This window comes from Cajanus cajan, chromosome 1 (assembly GCF_000230855.2).
Source record: "Cajanus cajan strain Asha chromosome 1, NIPB_CcT2T_4, whole genome shotgun sequence".
Classification (NCBI taxonomy): domain Eukaryota; kingdom Viridiplantae; phylum Streptophyta; class Magnoliopsida; order Fabales; family Fabaceae; genus Cajanus; species Cajanus cajan.
In genome coordinates, this window is record NC_138517.1 from 88,203,962 (window position 1) to 88,223,307 (window position 19,346).

General features: G+C 40.1%; 1 protein-coding gene across 1 annotated transcript; it reads left to right on the forward strand.

The window, feature by feature from the left end:
- The first annotated feature begins 5,935 nt into the window (after positions 1-5,935).
- LOC109804046 (NAC transcription factor 25) lies at positions 5,936-7,952 on the forward strand. Its single transcript, XM_020365795.3, has 3 exons — positions 5,936-6,363; positions 6,455-6,771; positions 7,038-7,952. Exons 1-3 carry the CDS (start codon positions 6,180-6,182, stop codon positions 7,566-7,568), a joined length of 1,032 nt encoding a protein of 343 aa, XP_020221384.1. The 5' UTR covers positions 5,936-6,179; the 3' UTR covers positions 7,569-7,952.
- Positions 7,953-19,346: the final 11,394 nt, after the last annotated feature.

Below are 19,346 nucleotides of genomic sequence, written 5' to 3' on the forward strand. Positions count from 1 at the left end.
GATGGACTATTTAATTAAGGGTCGAACTCGACCTTTAGCGGGAGTGTTGAGGTTCGTATTCGACCTCGGAATTTGCATTTGCGCGTTTAAGGTTCGTTTTCGTCCTTTATATAAGCAGAAAGATAAGAGTATGGATTGAGCAAAGTGAGTAATTTTATTTATTATGCCTGTGTGCCTCGTTAAAAACCCTCACAGTCAAAGACTGGGGCGGGAAAAGAGTGCACAACTTTGTTCAATACTGAAAAAAGAAATGAAACTTAAGAAGCTGCGGTGGGCGGATCCTCCTTGCTTTGCTTGCTGGACGAGGAGACCTTCAGACTCTCGGCATAGCATTGTCGAGCCGTTTTCTGATTAGCCTTGACGGAGATGATTTTACCGTCCTTGCCTGGGAACTTCATGGTGAGGTGTGGGGTTGACACTACCGCTCCGAGTTGGTTTAAGGTGGGCCTTCCGATAATGATGTTGTAGGAAGTGTTGGCTTCCACGAGGAGGTATCGGACCATGACCCGCCTTGTATCCGATGGTGTTCCGAAAGTTGTCAGTAAGTCCACGTACCCTCGAGTGTGAACTCGCTCTCCTGCGAAGCCGACTAGGGGCTCAGTTTGAGGTTGTATGAGAGAGTGGGGGACGTCTAGTTTTAGGAACGTTGGCCAGTACAGGACGTCGGCCGAGCTCCCTTGGTCAATGAGTGCTTTCTGCACCTCCCAGTTGGCTATTTCTACGACGATGACCATGGGGTCATCTTGGTTAGGGCTGACGCCAGCATAGTCCTCGTCAGAAAAAGAGATCGGCGGTGAGATTTGATGCGGGGCCGAGGTGGTAGAGTGGACGCAGTTGATGCTTCGCAGATGTCTTCTTCGGGCCGAGCTGCTGACGCCTCCTCCCGCAATCGTGTTGATTACTCCCCGTAAGGGAACCGACTCTGTCTCTTGGCTTATCTCGGCTTGCACTGCGCCGCTAGTATTTTGTTGGGGACCCGGGTGTGGGTCAGTGCGAGCTCCCGAATTACGGCCTCTGCCTCGTCCCCGACCGCTGTAGCCGCCTCGGTTACCCTACTGTCACTGGACGTATTGGCCGAGGTGGCCTGCCTGAATGAGTTCTTCGATACGATCCCTGAGTGTGCGACACTCCTCCGTGGTGTGACCATGGTTCCTGTGGTACCGGCAATGCTTGGACTTGTCGGCGCTGTTGGGGGTGTGGCCTGGTGGTGGAAGGGCGAGCAGGTTGCTGTTGCTGGCTTCCTCCAGGATGTGGACTCTAGGTGCGTTTAGGGGAGTGTAGAAGTCGTATCTCCCTCCTCTGTTTTCCCTAGTTGACTTCTTGAACTGGCTGTCGTTGTTGACTTTTATTTTGTCCTTATGCCCTTGTTCTGACTTTGCTGGACCTTTTCCGCGAACATGGTCACGGAAAGCGGAGTGTTCCTCCGTCTGGATGTACCCGGCCGCGCGAGCGCGGAGCTCGTCCATATCACGAGGGGGGTTTCGGCATAGGCTTTCGACGAAGTGGCCGGCTTTTAGGGCCATGAGCATGGAGTGCAGGGCGACCTCAGGGTTCAAGTTCCGAATCCGCACCGAGATGCTGGAGAAGCGTTCCATGAAGGTTCGTAGAGGTTCATCGTCATTCTGCCTGAGGTTGGCCAAAGCGGTCGAGGTTGTGTGATGAGGTCGGCTTGTGGCGTATTGTGCCATGAATCGCCGGACCAGGGTGCTGAAACTGTCGATGGATCCGGCGGGTAGCTGGGTGTACCAGTGGAGTGCGGCTCCTTTGAGCGAGGTCGGAAAAACCCTACACAAGATGGCGTCACTGTTAGTGTAGAGGTTTACCTGGGTTGTGTACAGGTCAATGTGCTCATCGGGGTCCGTCGTGCCGTCATAGCGGTCGAGGTGGAGAGGTTTCCATCCACGAGGGAGTGGGGTCTCCATGATGCCGTCCACAAAAGGATGTCGGCGAAAGGTTTCTTGGCCTTCTGTGGCATGAGTGGGTGCTCTGCTGGCGTCTGGGCCCGACTTGTGCGTCGATACATGAGATCGGTGCGTGGCGGGTCGTGAAGTCGGTGCCCTAGTCGCGGTCCGGGATTGAGAGGCCGAGTGTGCCTCGTCTTCATGGATGTTGTTCTCGTGAGGAGAGTGATAAGAGGGGCGTTGAGGGAGTTGGGCGCGAATGCGCTCGTTCTCGGCGCGTAATGCCGCTAGGTCCGCTTCATTGGCGATTCTCATCGTCGCTAGGTCGGTTTCGTGCTGAGCACGCATATTGCGCAGGTCAGCATCGTGCTGTTGTCGCATCTGTTCGACCTGATCGATTAGTCTCCTCAACGCTGCTTCGTTATCCATGGTGGTTGCGTGGTTTGCGTTGTCTGTTGTGCGTCTACTATGGCTTCTGGTGAAAACCATACAGGTGGCCGATAAGAGCTGTCTTGATCGGCCCCACGGTGGGCGCCAAATGTTCTTACCGAAAATCTGCCGTGGAGGTGATTTGCCAGGTAAGATCGGTGAGCCTCCTTCACTGGTATGTTGGTGCTCCAAGATAGGGGTAGTACCTGCAAAAGAGACTCCGATGCTAAAGTTAGTGTTTGTGTGAGTATTAGTCTCGTATAAGTAATGCACGTACCTAGGTGTGAATTAGGGTTGCTTTGGGCCTTGGGCCTGAGATGAGGTGTAATATGATTAGATAACGGACCTCGTCCGGGGCGAGATCCTCGGGGATCAGTTATGATTCGCTTAAGTACCGAGCTGATGTCACGCGGTGCGTGTCCGATGTCGGCTTGCGTTATGGTGCCAAGTTCGGAACTCGGTTACGCAGTACGGATATTACAAATAGTATTAGAATAAAAGAAAGATTCATTGATGTGCGTTTTTATCCAAACATGATGTATTGATGTAAATCAAAATTATATTGCGGATTTGTGTTTATTAAATTTCTGTCGATGATATATACACACAATGAACTGAAATTGGTGCTTAATTGCTTATTTTATACCCACGGGCCACGATCGAGCTGACCAACAAATTAAAGATTATGGATTTACAATATAAGATATTGACCTTTTTAAGTGTATAAAATGCGAAAATAAAATATATTCATCATTACTTTAAATTAAATGATGAATAAACTATTTCTTTTTTATTTAATTTTTTTCACTACGGTCTAGAGAAATGAAATATTCTCCGAGTAGTAGAAATTTTGATGAGTTTATATAACGGTAATACGGAGTAAATATTATACACAATTAAAAATTTCAATTTAAATGATTTTTAAAATAAATAAATAAAAGCCAAAAAACTTAATTATTATTTGTGTAAATTTTGATTGGCTGATAGTATAAAATTATTTTACATTTTTAAGTGAATATATTATTGTACCGTCCCGGTTAGAATCCGATCTAACCTCTCTATATGGGTCTACTTGATTAGAAGTCGGTCTAATCTCCCTACATACGTGTTGATCCGATGCATGGTCAACTAAGTCCTCTCGCCTTACAAGCTCAGGACTGGAAGACAAGTGTACCGTCCTAGTTAGGGATGGCAACGGGGCGGGGCGGGTACGGGTTTCATGATACCCGTCCCCGTCCCCGCGAGCCAAGCCCATACCCGTCCCCGTATCCGTACCCGTCGGGTATGTGATTTTCATCCCTATCCCCGTCCCCGTCGGGTATCTGGTATACCCGTACCCGTACCCGTACCCGTCAAATTTTTTATTTTATTATTATTTTTTAAAAATATAATATTTTTAAATTATTTTTTTAATTATATTATAATTATAATTAGATTATTTCTCTATCTCATATTATAATAAATAATTACACATAAAAAATACTAAAATTCTTTAATATAATTTAATTAAAAGTGGGTATTTAATTAAAAATGGGAACGGGGACGGGTATGGGTACGGGTATGTGGCGGGTAAGTATATACCCGTACCCGTACCCGATTTAATATATCGGGTTTTACCCGTACCCGTACCCATACCCGGTCAAACCGAGTATTCCCCGTCAAAGTCGGGACGGGTTCGGGTATTACCCGCGGGTACGGGTATATTTGCCATCCCTAGTCCCGGTTAGAATCTGATCTAACCTCTCTATATGGGTCCACTCGGTTAGAAGCCAGTCTGATCTCCCTACATAGGTGTTGATCCGATGCTTGGTCAACTAAGCCCTCTCGCCTTACAGGCTCAAGGCTGGAAGGCAAGTGTGTTGTCCCGGTTAGATTCTGACCTAACCTCTCTACATGGGACAAGTCGGTCATAATCCGAGCCGACCCTAACCTCTCTACATGGGACAGGTCGATCATAATCCGAGCCGACCCCTCTATAGGGGTCAACTCGATCAAAGTTTGATTTGATTTCTCTTCATGGGTTCGCTTGGTTACAATCCGATCAGACCTCTCTGTATGGGTTCGATCAGTCTCAATCTAACCTGCCCTCTCTATATGGGTTACTCAGTCAGAATCCGACCTGACCTTCCCACACAGAAGTTATCTGATGTCAAGGACAAAATCCCGCCTTTAATTACCAAATATCTTTTAAATAAAAATGGTTAGAGAAATCTCCGCGTTCACGGGGCCCATGAGGCCCATGAACAAGAAAGTATAAGACCTAAAACTCTAGAGCTTGAGAGGGCAGATTACACTCTTGAATGCTCTGGCTCGGATGCTTGACCTAGGAAGAAATCCTAGTCCACTCTTTGGCCAGAACAATTACCATTAACATTAAATTCATAGATATGTTTGTATATATATATATATATATATATATATATAGTCCCGTAATTTTCAAACACTTGTTAGGAAATACTATGTGTACTATCCGTACTGCGAAGCCGAGCTCACAGCTCGGCATCACAGCGCAAGACAACCTCGGATAGGTGCTGTGTGACGTCAGCTCGTCACTTAATCAGATTGTAACTGATCTCAGGCTCAAAGCCCAACGCAACCCTAATTCACACTAAGGTACGTGCATTACTTATACAAGACTCATACTCATACAAACTCTAACTTTGGTATCGGAATCTCTTTTGCAGGTACCACCCCCATCTTGGAGCACAACACGTACCAGTGAAAGAGGCTCACCGATCTTACTTGATAGATCATCTCTACCGCAGATCTCCGATAAGAAAACTATGTATTTTTTGTGATGCAAGTGAGTTATCGATCAGGCTACGCAAAAATTAGATGAGCTTGAATTCGTTTTAGGTTTGGATCAGACTGTTCTCATTATTTGTTAATTAGATCAACATATTAAAAATTTGTGGGTTTGTGCTCAAAATTTGTCCGTGGAAATAAATTTTACATGGTCGCTATCATGGCATTATCTCTTATTTACGCACACACGCTGTAAATAATAAATAATCCTAGTGTTTCTGCAGATATATCGGATAAACCAAACACCGACAACGAAAGGCACCAAAGAACATGTTGACATCATACAGTTCGTACTTGTATAAAAATACGAGGGTTTTATGGCGCCCACATTAATTTCTTCATTAAGTAACAGTAAACCAAATTTTAATAATTAATATTTATTTATACACTTAAAATATAATTATATTTTAATTATCTATTAATTATTAAAAAAGTTGAAGAAATTTCCTATAAATATATGGTGTTAAAGAATAATATTGATAGTGATGGAAGGAAGATTATCTTAAACACCCTCGAGAGACTAGCCATTCATTTTATGGCGAAATCAGAACCCCACCACACCAAAGATTAGATGAACAAATGAAGACGGCGCGCGTAGGCAGTGACATTACGATGTAGTAATGAAAGTAGAAGAGCACGTGCGCACGTGACATCTCTCTCATGAATTTTGGTTGGGGAGTGTGTTTGATTGTGTGAGCAGTGTGGGCCATGGGTGGCTTGGGCTTTGTCTGCATAAGAAAAGCATGACAGCATAAGTGTATTGGCAGTTCCAAACTCCCTCCACACAGAACCATCCTCATTCTCCCTTGTACACGTGTTGAACCGTCCACCCTCGGTTCCCACGTGTCACAAATCACGCGCACCCGTTTGGCACATTTATCTCACCAAACCCCTATTCTCTCAAAATCTCACAAGGCCCAAATATTCCTCCTCATGCCACTTCTCTCATGTTCTCATTCATTCCCTCGTAACAAAGCAAAGCAAATAAGAGAATCAAAAGAATAAAGCTATATATTTGTATGCTTAATTTGTGATCATCATATCATGGATTCATCTTCAGGGTCTGAGTCTCAGCAGCACCCACAGCTCCCTCCAGGGTTTCGGTTCCACCCCACAGATGAGGAACTAGTGGTTCACTACCTCAAGAGAAAAGCAAACTCCGTTCCTCTTCCTGTTGCCATCATCGCTGACGTTGATCTCTACAAGTTCGACCCATGGGAACTGCCAAGTACTTAACCACCTTTTCTTTTCCTCTTTCCATCATTAATTGTTTACATCGTCAATATTTTATTTTGGTGTACGTTTTTCTATGTTTTTAGGTAAAGCAACGTTTGGTGAACAAGAATGGTACTTTTTCAGCCCAAGGGATAGGAAATACCCGAATGGGGCAAGGCCTAACAGGGCTGCTTCTTCTGGGTATTGGAAAGCCACCGGAACTGACAAGCCCATACTTACATCTAATGGTCATCACAAAGTTGGTGTTAAGAAAGCCCTTGTTTTCTATGGCGGAAAGCCTCCAAAAGGGGTCAAAACCAGTTGGATCATGCACGAGTACAGGCTTCTTGGCAATTCCTCAAACCCATCTTCTCTCCTGCCTTCAGATCATGCACATAGCAACAAGAAGACTTCCTTGAGAGTATGCATGCCATCTATATCACTCATATATATATATCCTCTAACTCTTTCTATATATTAATTATTTTTGCTTGTTCAATTCCTTTTAGCAAAACTAAATTGATTCATACATTTTTTTTTTATTATGCACCGAAATTTATTCAAAATTATAAGTATTCCTAATCTCTATTCTTATTACTTAATAAACTTTTCTTACAATTTTGTAATTATTTTTTAATAAATTTTGCTGTTGAATTTCTATTTAAAATTGATAATTTTGTTTGATAGCTTGACGATTGGGTGTTGTGCCGAATATACAAGAAAAGTAACAGTACCATCCTGCCAAGGTTACCTTCGATGATAGAGCAGAATAAGGAAGCTTCTACGGAGAGTACTATGCTACCAATGATGTCAACTTTGTCGATGGCTAATAACAATACTCCTCAGAACTCCAACCCCACATCTTCGAGAAGCGCAAGTTATGGACACCAGCTGGCACTAGATCAAAACGATGATAACTTCTTCGATGGAATCTTAGGAGTTGACCAGAGCATGCAGCAACATGTTTCTGATGCAAAGGGAAACTTCCCTGTGAAACGAGCACATGAGTTTTGGAATGACACTGGGTCATCCTCTTCAAGCAGGCTCAGGCGATTCCATTGTGATCTCAACACTGTTGAGGAAAACAGTTCCTTCGTTTCTCTGCTTAGCCACCTCCCACAGAACACAACGTTTCATCCAAACGCGCTTCTTGGCCCTGTTGGTACTGGTGTATTGAGGCAACAGCAGTTTCAACTTCCAAGCATGAATTGGAATTAATGCATAGGGTAGAAACTTACCACCTTCGATATATAATGTAGCTGCAATTGTAGGTCTCTATTAAGTTTTACCTTTGCCTTTATATATTATTTTTCTCTTCCAACTGTAGCCATATAAAACAAGAGAGAGAGAGATCATGACTGTACGTAAGCCTGTATTTGTGAGTTTTGTCTTTGAAGCTTATATTAAACTATATAGTAGAATACTACTGTTATGCATCATCCACAACACTAGCACTCCTATTAACTAATGAATCTTTAACTACATTGATTGGGATATTATTACTAACAAGCTGGCCGTTGTCGTCATGGTGCATGTTAGAGAAACAATACAAGTCGACCAAATAATTATATAAACCATAATCTTTAGTTATTAGATAGAAAATAGCTTTGTCGCACTTCATATAATATATAAACAACAATCCGCTTATGTAAAAGAACATTTTATAAGATTAGATGGACGGAGGCGGAGAAGAAAGAGAAAAAGGAGAATAGGTTGAATAGTTTATTAGCTTATTTTAAATAGAGTAACAATACATGTGTAATAATATAGTATATAATAATTTTATGATAATATATTTTTGTATCTATTTTTTTATTGTACGATATTATTTTTTTACTTCCCTTTATCATTAATAAATATAATAAATAAAAATAGTCTCAAAATACAATACTATGTAAATTACTATATGAATTTATTATCCAAAAGAATACTTTCTTTCGGATGAGGAAGACTGGGTGACCACCGTGACTATAGGCTGTAGGTAGTGTCATGCAGCTTTGTTTGTTTATATGTAACTTCTAATCAATCAATCACATGAATTTGCAACGGAAAAAAAATTATGTGTAGTCATATGATATCTGATTAGAAGGGAACCGCCTTATTTCGTCATCTTCTCGATATTGATAAAAAAATATAAAAGAGAAGAAATATAAAAGAGGGACTTGCTACTGTATCCCTGAAAAATGAGGGGTTTTGGTACTGTAGCTAATGTGTATATGTACACATCATCTAAATACCATGTCAAATGTCATGTCAACCTTTTAAATAAAAATTCTTTTATATTTAAATTTTTACATTATTTATTTTTAAGTTTTTATTAATATTTTTATAATTATACGATCTCCTCTCCCCTCCCTCCGTCTCCCACCTCTCCCTCTCCCCTCCGTCTCCCACTCCCCTCCCCTCCCCTCCGCCTCAACCCCTCTCCCTACTTCTTGAACTCCCTCGCCACAGCCATTTACCACTCCTCCCTCCCCTCCTCCTCCGCCCTCCACTATTCCCTCCTCTCCACCGTCGACCATGACTCCTCCAAGGTTACTTTTGTCTCTGACGAAATCCTCGTCCTCCGCGGCACCATCGACGTCAACCTCGGCTCCTCCGACGCCGACGCCGTCAACCAGAATCTCGTGGAGGAGACCAACCGCATCCTGGCCGAGATCTGCTCTGACGCCGACCCCAACGACCCCGACGAGCAAGCCCCCTTGAACCCTAACGTGACCTACAGCCTAGGCCCCAAGATCCGCAATTGGGACGAAGAACGCAAGGCTTGGCTCCTCCAAAACCCCGAATACCCTAATTTCGTGAGAGGTAAACCCCGCATCTTGCTCCTCACTGGTTCCCCTCCCAAGCCCTGTGATAACCCTATTGGGGACCATTACCGCTGAGAGGAAGAAACACGAAGCAAACATTTCGAAAAAAAAAAGAGGAAGAAACACGAAGCAAACACTCCGAAAAAATATTTAAAAACGTGAATTTCATTATAATTGACGTGGATATTAAATTATAAATAATTATAAAATTATAAGTGATTTGAATCACACATCATCGACACGTCATCGACAGTACCGGTACCCTTCTTTTACAGAGGGTACCGTAGAAATTCTCTATAAAAGATCCTTATAATTAAACTTCCTACGTACACGTTGATCCCTGATAGCATGCATGTCCAAAAGTAAAATGTCAACTGCTTAAAGTTCCTGGGATTTGACAATAGAATTCCAAAATTCTCCTTGATTTTCCTCCTACTAAATTTTGTATTTACTAGGAAAGACCCCAAAATAATTATGCGATGCATAAATTGAATACCAGATCAGGTTTGCCACTTGACAAAACAAAAATAAGTCATCAATATCCATCTTAAGAAAATAACACCAGATCCATCTTAAGAAAATAACACCAGGACACAACGCACAACTTGAGGTAAAACTCATCTCTTACTTAGGTTAACTCAAGTTGGCAACATATATTCAAATTGAACTACCAAGATAATGCAAACAATTTGAGTGGAACAATTTTTTCCCAAAATAAAATAAGGATTTGTAACTAGATGGCAACAACTAAGCCTGCAGAAAATTATAAGTTGATTAACTATTAAAAAAAAGTCGGAGAAATCCCTTTCCATGCCATTGATTCAACAAACATCTACACAAGGCATTTAACAATTTTATTTTTTTTTTGACAGCAAAGAAGTCATGAACTATTACAAAAGAGTGTTGGATAGTATCCTCTCCCCCATAAAGATTAAGAAAACTCCTCTACCATACCAAATCTGAAACAGAAAATATACTTGCGAGACTACTATATATGCTAGACTCCATACAACACACCATGGCATTTAACAAATCTACCAACAACTTTTCCCCACATAAAGAGAGCACTCCTCCACCCCCATACTCAACACCAATAATTATCATATCATTCTCCTTGCCATTTTTACAACAAAAACATCCCTATTAAGTGAGACTTGGTAAAAAGTGATTCAAACATCAAACTAGCTATTGTCACTATAAGAAAATTGGCACATAATGACACATTTTATAGTGACACAATAAGTGTCACTAAAAGCTATTTTTACCTATACAATAAATATAATATATGTTGGTATATTATTAAAAAGTATGGATATAAGCTATAGTGACATACAAAATATGTTGTTAAATCTTATTCAAAATCAACACTAAAATTGTGTGTAGTTATATGCCAAATAGATATATATATCTACATATATTATACTTATAGTGACACTTTTTGTATGTCACTATATGTAACATTTATTATAGTGTGTCATATCCATATATATTGTAATACCCATTTTTTTTATTATTATTTATTAATGACATTTCACAATTTTATTAAAGTTTGGGGGTAAATGGGTAACTTGGAACGGGCTATTCCAAAATTGGAACGTGCCGTTCCAAGCAATAAAAAAACACTGAATTTTTTAAGTTGAGAACGGGCCGAGAACTGGTCGTTCCAAAAGGAGAACGGGCCGTTCTGGTTTTGGAACGGGACGTTCCAGAATGAAAACGAGCCGTTCTGGATGAGTCCCAGAACGGGCCGTTCTGGTTTCGGAACGGGCCATTCCAGTTCAAAAATTTGCGTAGATTTTTCGTGCCCAGAACGGGCGTTCCGCTTTCAGAACGGGCCGTTCCGGGTAGATGAGGCAGACTTCTATAAATAGGGGGTTGGGGGTTGGAAAATGGAGAGTTGGAGAAGAGGAGATCTTAGAGAGAGAAAGAGGAGAGAGAGAGAAAGAAAGAAAGAGGAGGGGAAAGAAAAGAGGAGAGAGAGGAAGAGAAATCCAGAGAAGGAGGTTCTACCCTAGTTTTGGTTCCTGTTTAAGAAAGAGAGGAGGAGGTTCTGCCCTAGTTTCGATTCCTGTTTATCCAAGTAAGGGTAGTACTTATAAGACTTAATCTAGTATGTATGAGCATGATAGGGGTAGTATAATTTTTAATATGCTATTTTGTTTATATGAAGATTGTCATGTGTTTAAGTTAATGGTTGTTTTAGGTGTTTAATTATTTATGTTATTATATTGAATGATTTGGCATGGTTATGGAAAAGTTTGTATGTAATTATGGAATATGCTATATGTGTGTGGTTTGGAAAGCTAATAGAACTTAGAGGAGTAAGGTTATGGTATGGATTAGATCTCTTGGTGAGATCAGGATATAATCTTTGGAAAAATATGGAATTAGGAGTCCCATGGTGAGGATTTCAATATGGAACTTTTCCAAAGGTTATATAATAAACCACTTCAGATGTTAGGTGGATTCTGAAGTACTCCTCTAAGTATTCTATTTGCTACCGGTATGGGTCCAGGCCGAGTCATACCGATGGATGAGGTGGCCACGATCACCAGGGTTACGTAACGACGTAATTCAACTGTATATTTTCCATGAGAGGTTAGGCATGAGACATGGGTTGATGACATGTTTCACTGTATCAACACTTGGTTTGGATGTGTTGAGGCCAACATTTGATTTGGATGTGTTGGTTACATCATGGATTATACAGTGGTGTGACTTTGTTTTGGATGTGGAATATGTATACATATGGTATGGATTGTATACATTGGTTATGGATTCTTTATTATCATAAAATATGTATGCATTGGCATGGATGTGTATACATTATATTTTGGATTGGTCTATATTTAGCTTCGAAATGACTTGTTGGTCTGGATAAATATTGTGGATAAATATCTGTTTAATGATATTTTATTATAATGTACTATGATTGGTTTTATATGTGCTAATCCTTATATTTCCATGATGGACTGTGATGATATCACTATGTGGGGGAGCAGATCAGGTGTGAGGCCTTGGGATAGCAAGGAGTCTTTTGGATAGCTGCTTTGAGAAGTAGCTAGGTTTAGAGCTTGACCAGCACCTAGGGTGTCTTATTTTGATGTCTTCATGACGTTGTTATGCTAAGGAAGCTAAGTTTTTGAGACTACAGCAAGGAAATATGTCACTACAAGAGTATGTGGTCAAGTTTGAACACTTGGCTAGATACTATTCTCAAGCTATCTCTGAAGCATGGAGATGCAGAAAGTTCAGTGACGGTTTAAGGTACGAGCTGAAGAAGACTATTGTTTCTATGGGGATTGTGGAGTTCCCAGTTCTAGTTGAAAAAGCAAAAATAGTTGAGAGATTTGAAGGAGGAAATAGAGTGACAAAGGGTACAGAGGGATCATCTGGACTTGGGAGGGGGAAACATCCTCAAAAGAGACCATCTCAGTTTCAAATTGGAAATGCTAATAAGAAACCAATGGGGACTACTACTACAGGAGCTGTTCAGAGTATTAGATGTTACACATGTGGAGGCCCACATATGATGAGGGACTGTCCTACAAAGAGCTATACGTGTTTTAAATGTGGTAAGGTGGGTCACATGGCTAAAGATTGCAATGTCAGAAATACTTCTGCTAGAGAGAACCAGAAAATGGATCGGCCTACTGCAACAGGTTGTGTTTTTGCTTTGACAGGTGCTGAAGCTGAAACGTCATCTGAGCTGGTAAAGGGAAAGGGCAAAGCTGATGGTAATGATATTTTTATTCTATTTGATTCTGGTGCATCACATTCTTTTATTTCTTATGAATGTGTGACAAGGTTAAATTTGGTTGTGAGTTCCTTGTGTGTGGATCTAGTTGTTTCTACTCCAGCTTCAGGTTCTGTTTTGACTTCTGAGGTTTGTTTAAGATGTCCAGTGGAGGTGGAAGGGCATTGTTATAAAGTGAATTTGTTTTGTTTACCTTTATCTGATTTGGATATAATTTTAGGGATGGATTGGCTTTCTGCCAATAGGATTTTGATAGATTGTTCAGAGAAGAGATTAATCTTTCCTACTGTTGAACAGGAGAGATTTATTTTTAGTGGACAGGTGGATGGGTTGTTGAAGGGTGGAGCTCTTGGGTTTATGATCCTATCTTTTATCAGTGTAGAGAATGAAAAGTTGTTAAATAGTATCGATGTTGTCAGAGATTTCCCAGAGGTTTTTTCGGATGATGTTCCGGGGTTACCACCAAAGCGAGAGTTGGAGTTTAGTATTGATCTTATACCAGGGGTGGGACCAGTGTCTATTTCTCCTTATAGAATGGCACCAGTGGAGTTGTCTGGATTGAAGAAGCAGGTTGAAAAGCTTTTGGAGAAGCAAATGATCAGACCTAGTGTATCTCCGTGGGGAGCACCAGTGTTATTGGTAAAAAAGAAGGATGGTGGTTTGAGGTTATGTGTGGATTACAGGCAGTTAAATAAATTGACAATCAAGAATAAGTATCTATTGCCAAGAATAGATGATTTGATGGATCTGTTGAGGGGAGCTTCTATTTTCTCCAAGATTGATTTGAGGTCTGGGTATCACCAGATTCGGGTAAAGGAGGAGGACATACCAAAGACTGCTTTCAGGACTCGGTATGGCCATTATGAGTATGTTGTCATGCCTTTTGGAGTGACGAATGCTCCAACTGTTTTCATGGATTATATGAACAGGATTTTCAGACCCTTTCTGGATAAGTTTGTGGTGGTGTTCATTGATGATATTCTGGTTTATTCTAGATCTATGGAAGAACATAAAGAACATTTGAGGATAGTTTTGCAGGTATTGAAGGAGAAACAGTTATTTGTAAAGTTGTCAAAATGTGAGTTTTGGCTATCTGAAGTTAAGTTCTTGGGTCATGTGATTTCTGCACAAGGAATTGCAGTTGATCCTACTAAGGTGGAAGCGATTTTGAGGTGAGAGCATCCAAAATTAGTTACTGAAGTTAGAAGTTTTGTGGGATTGGCTAGCTATTATAGAAGATTCATAGAAGGATTTTCTAGAATAGTTATGCCTTTGACACAGCTGACCAGGAAGGATCATGCTTTTATATGGACGGAGGAGTGTGAAAGGAGTTTTTAAGAGTTAAAGGAAAAATTGACGTCGTCTCCAGTGTTGATTCTGCCAGATCCTAATAAATCTTTTGAGGTTTATTGTGATGCATCTTATCAAGGTTTAGGATGTGCTCTTATGCAAGATAGACAGGTTGTGGCCTATGCATCTAGGTAGTTAAAGACTCATGAACGGAATTATCCTACGCATGATCTAGAGTTGGCTGCGGTGGTTTTTGCTTTGAAGATTTGGAGGCATTATCTCTGTGGAGCAAAGTTTGATGTGTTCAATGATCATAAGAGTCTGAAATACTTGTTTGATCAGAAAGAGTTAAATATGAGGCAAAGGAGGTGGATTGAGTTTTTGAAAGATTATGACTTTTAGTTAATGTACCATCTAGGTAAAGCGAATGTGGTGGCAGATGCTTTGAGTAGAAAATCTCTTCATATGTCTTACATGATAGTTAAAGAGATGGAGTTGGTAGAGAAATTCAGGGATATGAATCTTAATGTTGTAATTGCCCCAGATTTTATTAGTTGTGGTATGACTACCATTACTAGTGATTTCTTAGAGATGGTGAAACAAAGACAAGTTCAGGATACTGGATTGAATAAGGTTAGAGAGTTGTTGAGTTCTGAGAAAGCTGAAGGATTTGAACAAGATATGGATGGAGTTTTGAGGTACAAGGGTAGAGTTTGTATTCCACAAGATAAAGAGTTGAAGAAATTGATACTTGAGGAAGGTCATAAGAGCAAGTTGAGTGTACATCCGGGTATGACAAAAATGTATCAAGATTTGAAGAAAATGTTTTGGTGGAATGGTATGAAGAGGGAGGTAGCCGAGTATGTTGCATCTTGCATAGTGTGTCAGAAAGCTAAAGTGGAACATCAAAAACCAAGAGGTTTGTTACAAATGATGGAAGTACCAGAATGGAAATGGGATAGTATAACTTTGGATTTTAAAGTTGTTGGATTACCAAGGTCTGCTAAGAATTGTGATTCTATTTGGGTGATCGTGGATAGATTAACTAAGTGTGCTCATTTTCTTCTAGTGAATATAAAGTGGTCCTTGGAAAAGTTAACTCAGTTGTATATTAAGGAGATAGTTAGATTACATGGTGTGCCCTCCAGTATCATCTCTGATAGGGATCCTCGTTTTACTTCTCGATTTTGGCAGAGTTTGCATCAGGCGTTAGGGACTAAGTTGAGACTCAGTTCTGCTTATCACCCACAAACTGATGGGAAGTCTGAGAGGACTATCCAATCTTTGGAGGACTTGTTGAGGGCTTGTATTTTGGATCATCTAGGGAGTTGGGAAGAAATGTTACCTTTGGTCGAGTTCACTTATAATAACAGTTTTCATGCAAGTATAGGAATGACACCATTTGAGGCTCTGTATAGGAAGAAGTGTCAAACACCTTTGTGTTGGTTTAAAGAGGGAGAATCAATGATGGTGGGGCCAGAGATCATTTTACAGACTATTGAAAAGGTGAAACAAATTCAGGAAAGAATGAAGACTGCTCAGAGTCGGCAAAAGTCTTATGCAGACAAAAGGAGGAAACCTTTGGAGTTTTCAGAGGGAGAACATGTGTTTTTGAAGGTAACTCCTACCACAGGTGTGGGAAGAGCTATCAAAGCTAAGAAGTTGAATTCTAAGTTTATTGGGCCGTATCAAATTCTCAAGAGGATTGGACCAGTGGCATATCAGATTGCATTACCTCCATTCCTGTCTAATTTGCATGATGTGTTCCATGTTTCACAACTGAGGAAGTATATTCACAATCCGAGTCATGGCTTGGAATTAGAGGCAATGCAAGTTAAGGAGAATTTAACTTTTGAGAAACAGCCAGTTTCAGTGGCAGATAAGAAAGTTAAACAATTGCGGGGTAAATCTATCAATATGGTGAAGGTTATTTGGGATGAGGTTATTAATGAAGCCACTTGGGAGTTGGAGGATAGGATGAAGGATCAATACCCATATCTCTTTTTAAGTAAGTGAATTTTTGAGGATGAAAATTTTTGTTGTTGGGGAGAATTGTAATACCCATTTTTTTATTATTATTTATTAATGGCATTTTCGCAATTTTATTAAAGTTTGGGGGTAAATGGGTAACTTGGAACGGGCTGTTTCAAAATTGGAACGGGCTGTTCCAAGCAATAAAAAGACACTAAATTTTTTAGGTTAAGAACGGGCCGAGAACAGGCCGTTCCAAAAGGAGAACGGGCCGTTCTGGTTTTGGAACGGGCCGTTCTGGAATGAAAACGGGCCGTTCTGGATGAGTCCCAGAACGGGCCGTTTTGGTTTCGGAACGGGCTGTTCTAGTTCAAAAATTTGCGTAGATTTTTCGTGCCCAGAACGGGCGTTCCGCTTTCGGAACGGGCTGTTCCGGGTAGATGAGGCAGACTTCTATAAATAGCGGGTTGGGGTTGGAAAATGGAGAATTGGAGAAGAGGAGATCTTAGAGAGAGAAAGAGGAGAGAGAGAGAAAGAAAGAAAGAGGAGGGGAAAGAAAAGAGGAGAGAGAGGAAGAGAAATCCAGAGAAGGAGGTTCTACCCTAGTTTTGGTTCCTGTTTAAGAAAGAGAGGAGGAGGTTCTGGCCTAGTTTCGATTCCTGTTTATCCAAGTAAGGGTAGTACTTATAAGACTTAATCTAGTATGTATGAGCATGATAGGGGTAGTATAATTTTTAATATGCTATTTTGTTTATATGAAGATTGTCATGTGTTTAAGTTAATGGTTGTTTTAGGTGTTTAATTATTTATGTTATTATATTGAATGATTTGGCTTGGTTATGGAAAAGTTTGTATGTAATTATGGAATATGCTATATGTGTGTGGTTTGGAAAGCTAATAGAACTTAGAAGAGTAAGGTTATGGTATGGATTAGATCTCTTGGTGAGATCAGGATATAATCTTTGGAAAAATATGGAATTAGGAGTCCCATGGTGAGGATTCCAATATGGAACTTTTTCAAAGTTATATAATAAACCACTTTAGATGTTAGGTGGATTCTGAAGTACTCCTCTAAGTATTCTATTTGCTACCGGTATGGGTCCAGGCTGAGTCATACCGATGGATGAAGTGGCCACGATCACCAGGGTTACGTGACGACGTAATCCAACTATATATTTTCCATGAGAGGTTAGGCGTGAGACATGGGTTGATGACATGTTTCACCGTATCAAAACTTGGTTTGGATGTGTTGAGGCCAACATTTGGTTTGGATGTGTTGGTTACATCATGGATTAAACAGTGGTGTGACTTTGTTTTGGATGTGAAATATGTATACATATGGTATGAATTGTATACATTGGTTATGGATTCTTTATTATCATAAAATATGTATGCATTGGCATGAATGTGTATACATTATATTATGGATTGGTCTATATTTAGCTTGGAAATGTCTTGTTGGTCTGGATAAATACTGTGGATAAATATCTATTTAATGATATTTTATTATTATGTACTATGATTGGTTTTATATGTGCTAATCCTTATATTTCCATGATGGACTGTGATGATCTCACTATGTGGGGGAGCAGATCAGGTGTGAGGCCTTGGGATAGCAAGGAGTCTTTTGGATAGCTGCTTTGAGAAGTAGCTAGGTTTAGAGCTTGACCAGCACCTAGGGTGTCTTATTTTGATGTCTTCATGACGTTGTAATTATATTACCTTTTTGTATTACTGTATAACCTTACTGAGGATAATGACTTTATTATAAAAATATGTTATATATTTTGAAAACAATTTTATATGTTATGTATATTTACACTCTAGTGTAGTTGGCCCTTATTCTATTTTTTTAATATATATTATTTATCTTTAGTTAATTCTAGATGTGACGACCTAGGGTGGGTCATTACATATATCATGCATTATCGTACTTGATTCCCATTTCTAATATGTTGTTACTCGTATTGAATAAACCAAAGTCGTGGGCACACAATAAACATCTATATCAAACATAAATCCTCTATCAGACTAAACTAGTTGTCCTAGCACACTTTGTATGTAGACAAACTAAATTTCCACACTTATATAAGATAATAGCAGAAACCAGATAACTTTAGAAGCTACAAGAAATCGCCACCTCTATTTAGTTAATAAGTTTAAATTAAACAGTTCTAAGTTATTTACCCTAAATCATCACAAGATTTTCGCATACAAATTTTGTCCGTGTTAACTCGTGTAATTTTGCGAGACATCCTTACTAAACCATGAAAAGGTTATTTGCAATTGTTTTTGTTGGGTATCAGAAAGAATGAGCGGAATGCGGAAGCACCGGATCAAGTTAATTAGAGATAGAGAGAAGTAAGTAGAGAGACAAGAAAAATAAATACACACCAAGTTTACGTGGAAACTCCAAAGACGGAGAAAAAACCACGGGCGATCAAGAGCAAGATAATTCCACTATGTAGAAATAGGAGAGTACAAAAAGTTCTCTAATATCATGAGAACAAAGATAATCTCTCAAATATAGACTAAAAATACTCTCTTGAATCTTTCCTCTCTATGTATGATTTTTCTCAAGTGTGTAGATTGCTGAATCAATTGCAATTTGCTCCAAATGCTTGATGCCTTATATAGGCATTGAGAAGAAGCGTATGCACCCAGAATAAGGAAACCTGGAACAAAACAAGGAGCAAAAAAGAGGAAACCATGCATAGAATCATGGCCTAAAATCAAGGAAACGTGTTTTCCTTAAAACAGGAAATATGGAAGAAATTTGTGCCATAACTTTACAATCTCCACCTTGGCTCAAATTTAATAAGTTGCTCATCGCCAGATAAAGCCCCAGAGGGGCAATCATTTGTTGTAGAGACCAACCAAGCCCAAACAATGCTGAAACTTGGCATTCGGAAGTGGCTTAGTAAGCATATCTGCTGGATTCTCAGATGTATGTACCTTTTGTAGTAGAACTTCACCAATAGTAACAATATCTCGGATAAAGTGATGTTTAACATCTATGTGTTTGGTCTTGTCGTGGTAACGACTATTCTTAGTCAAATGAATGGCACTCTGACTATCACAAAATACAGTAAGAACATCTTGTGTGAGACCAAGTTCTTTGACCAAACCTCGGATCCAGAGAGCCTCTTTCACACCCTCTGTTGCTGA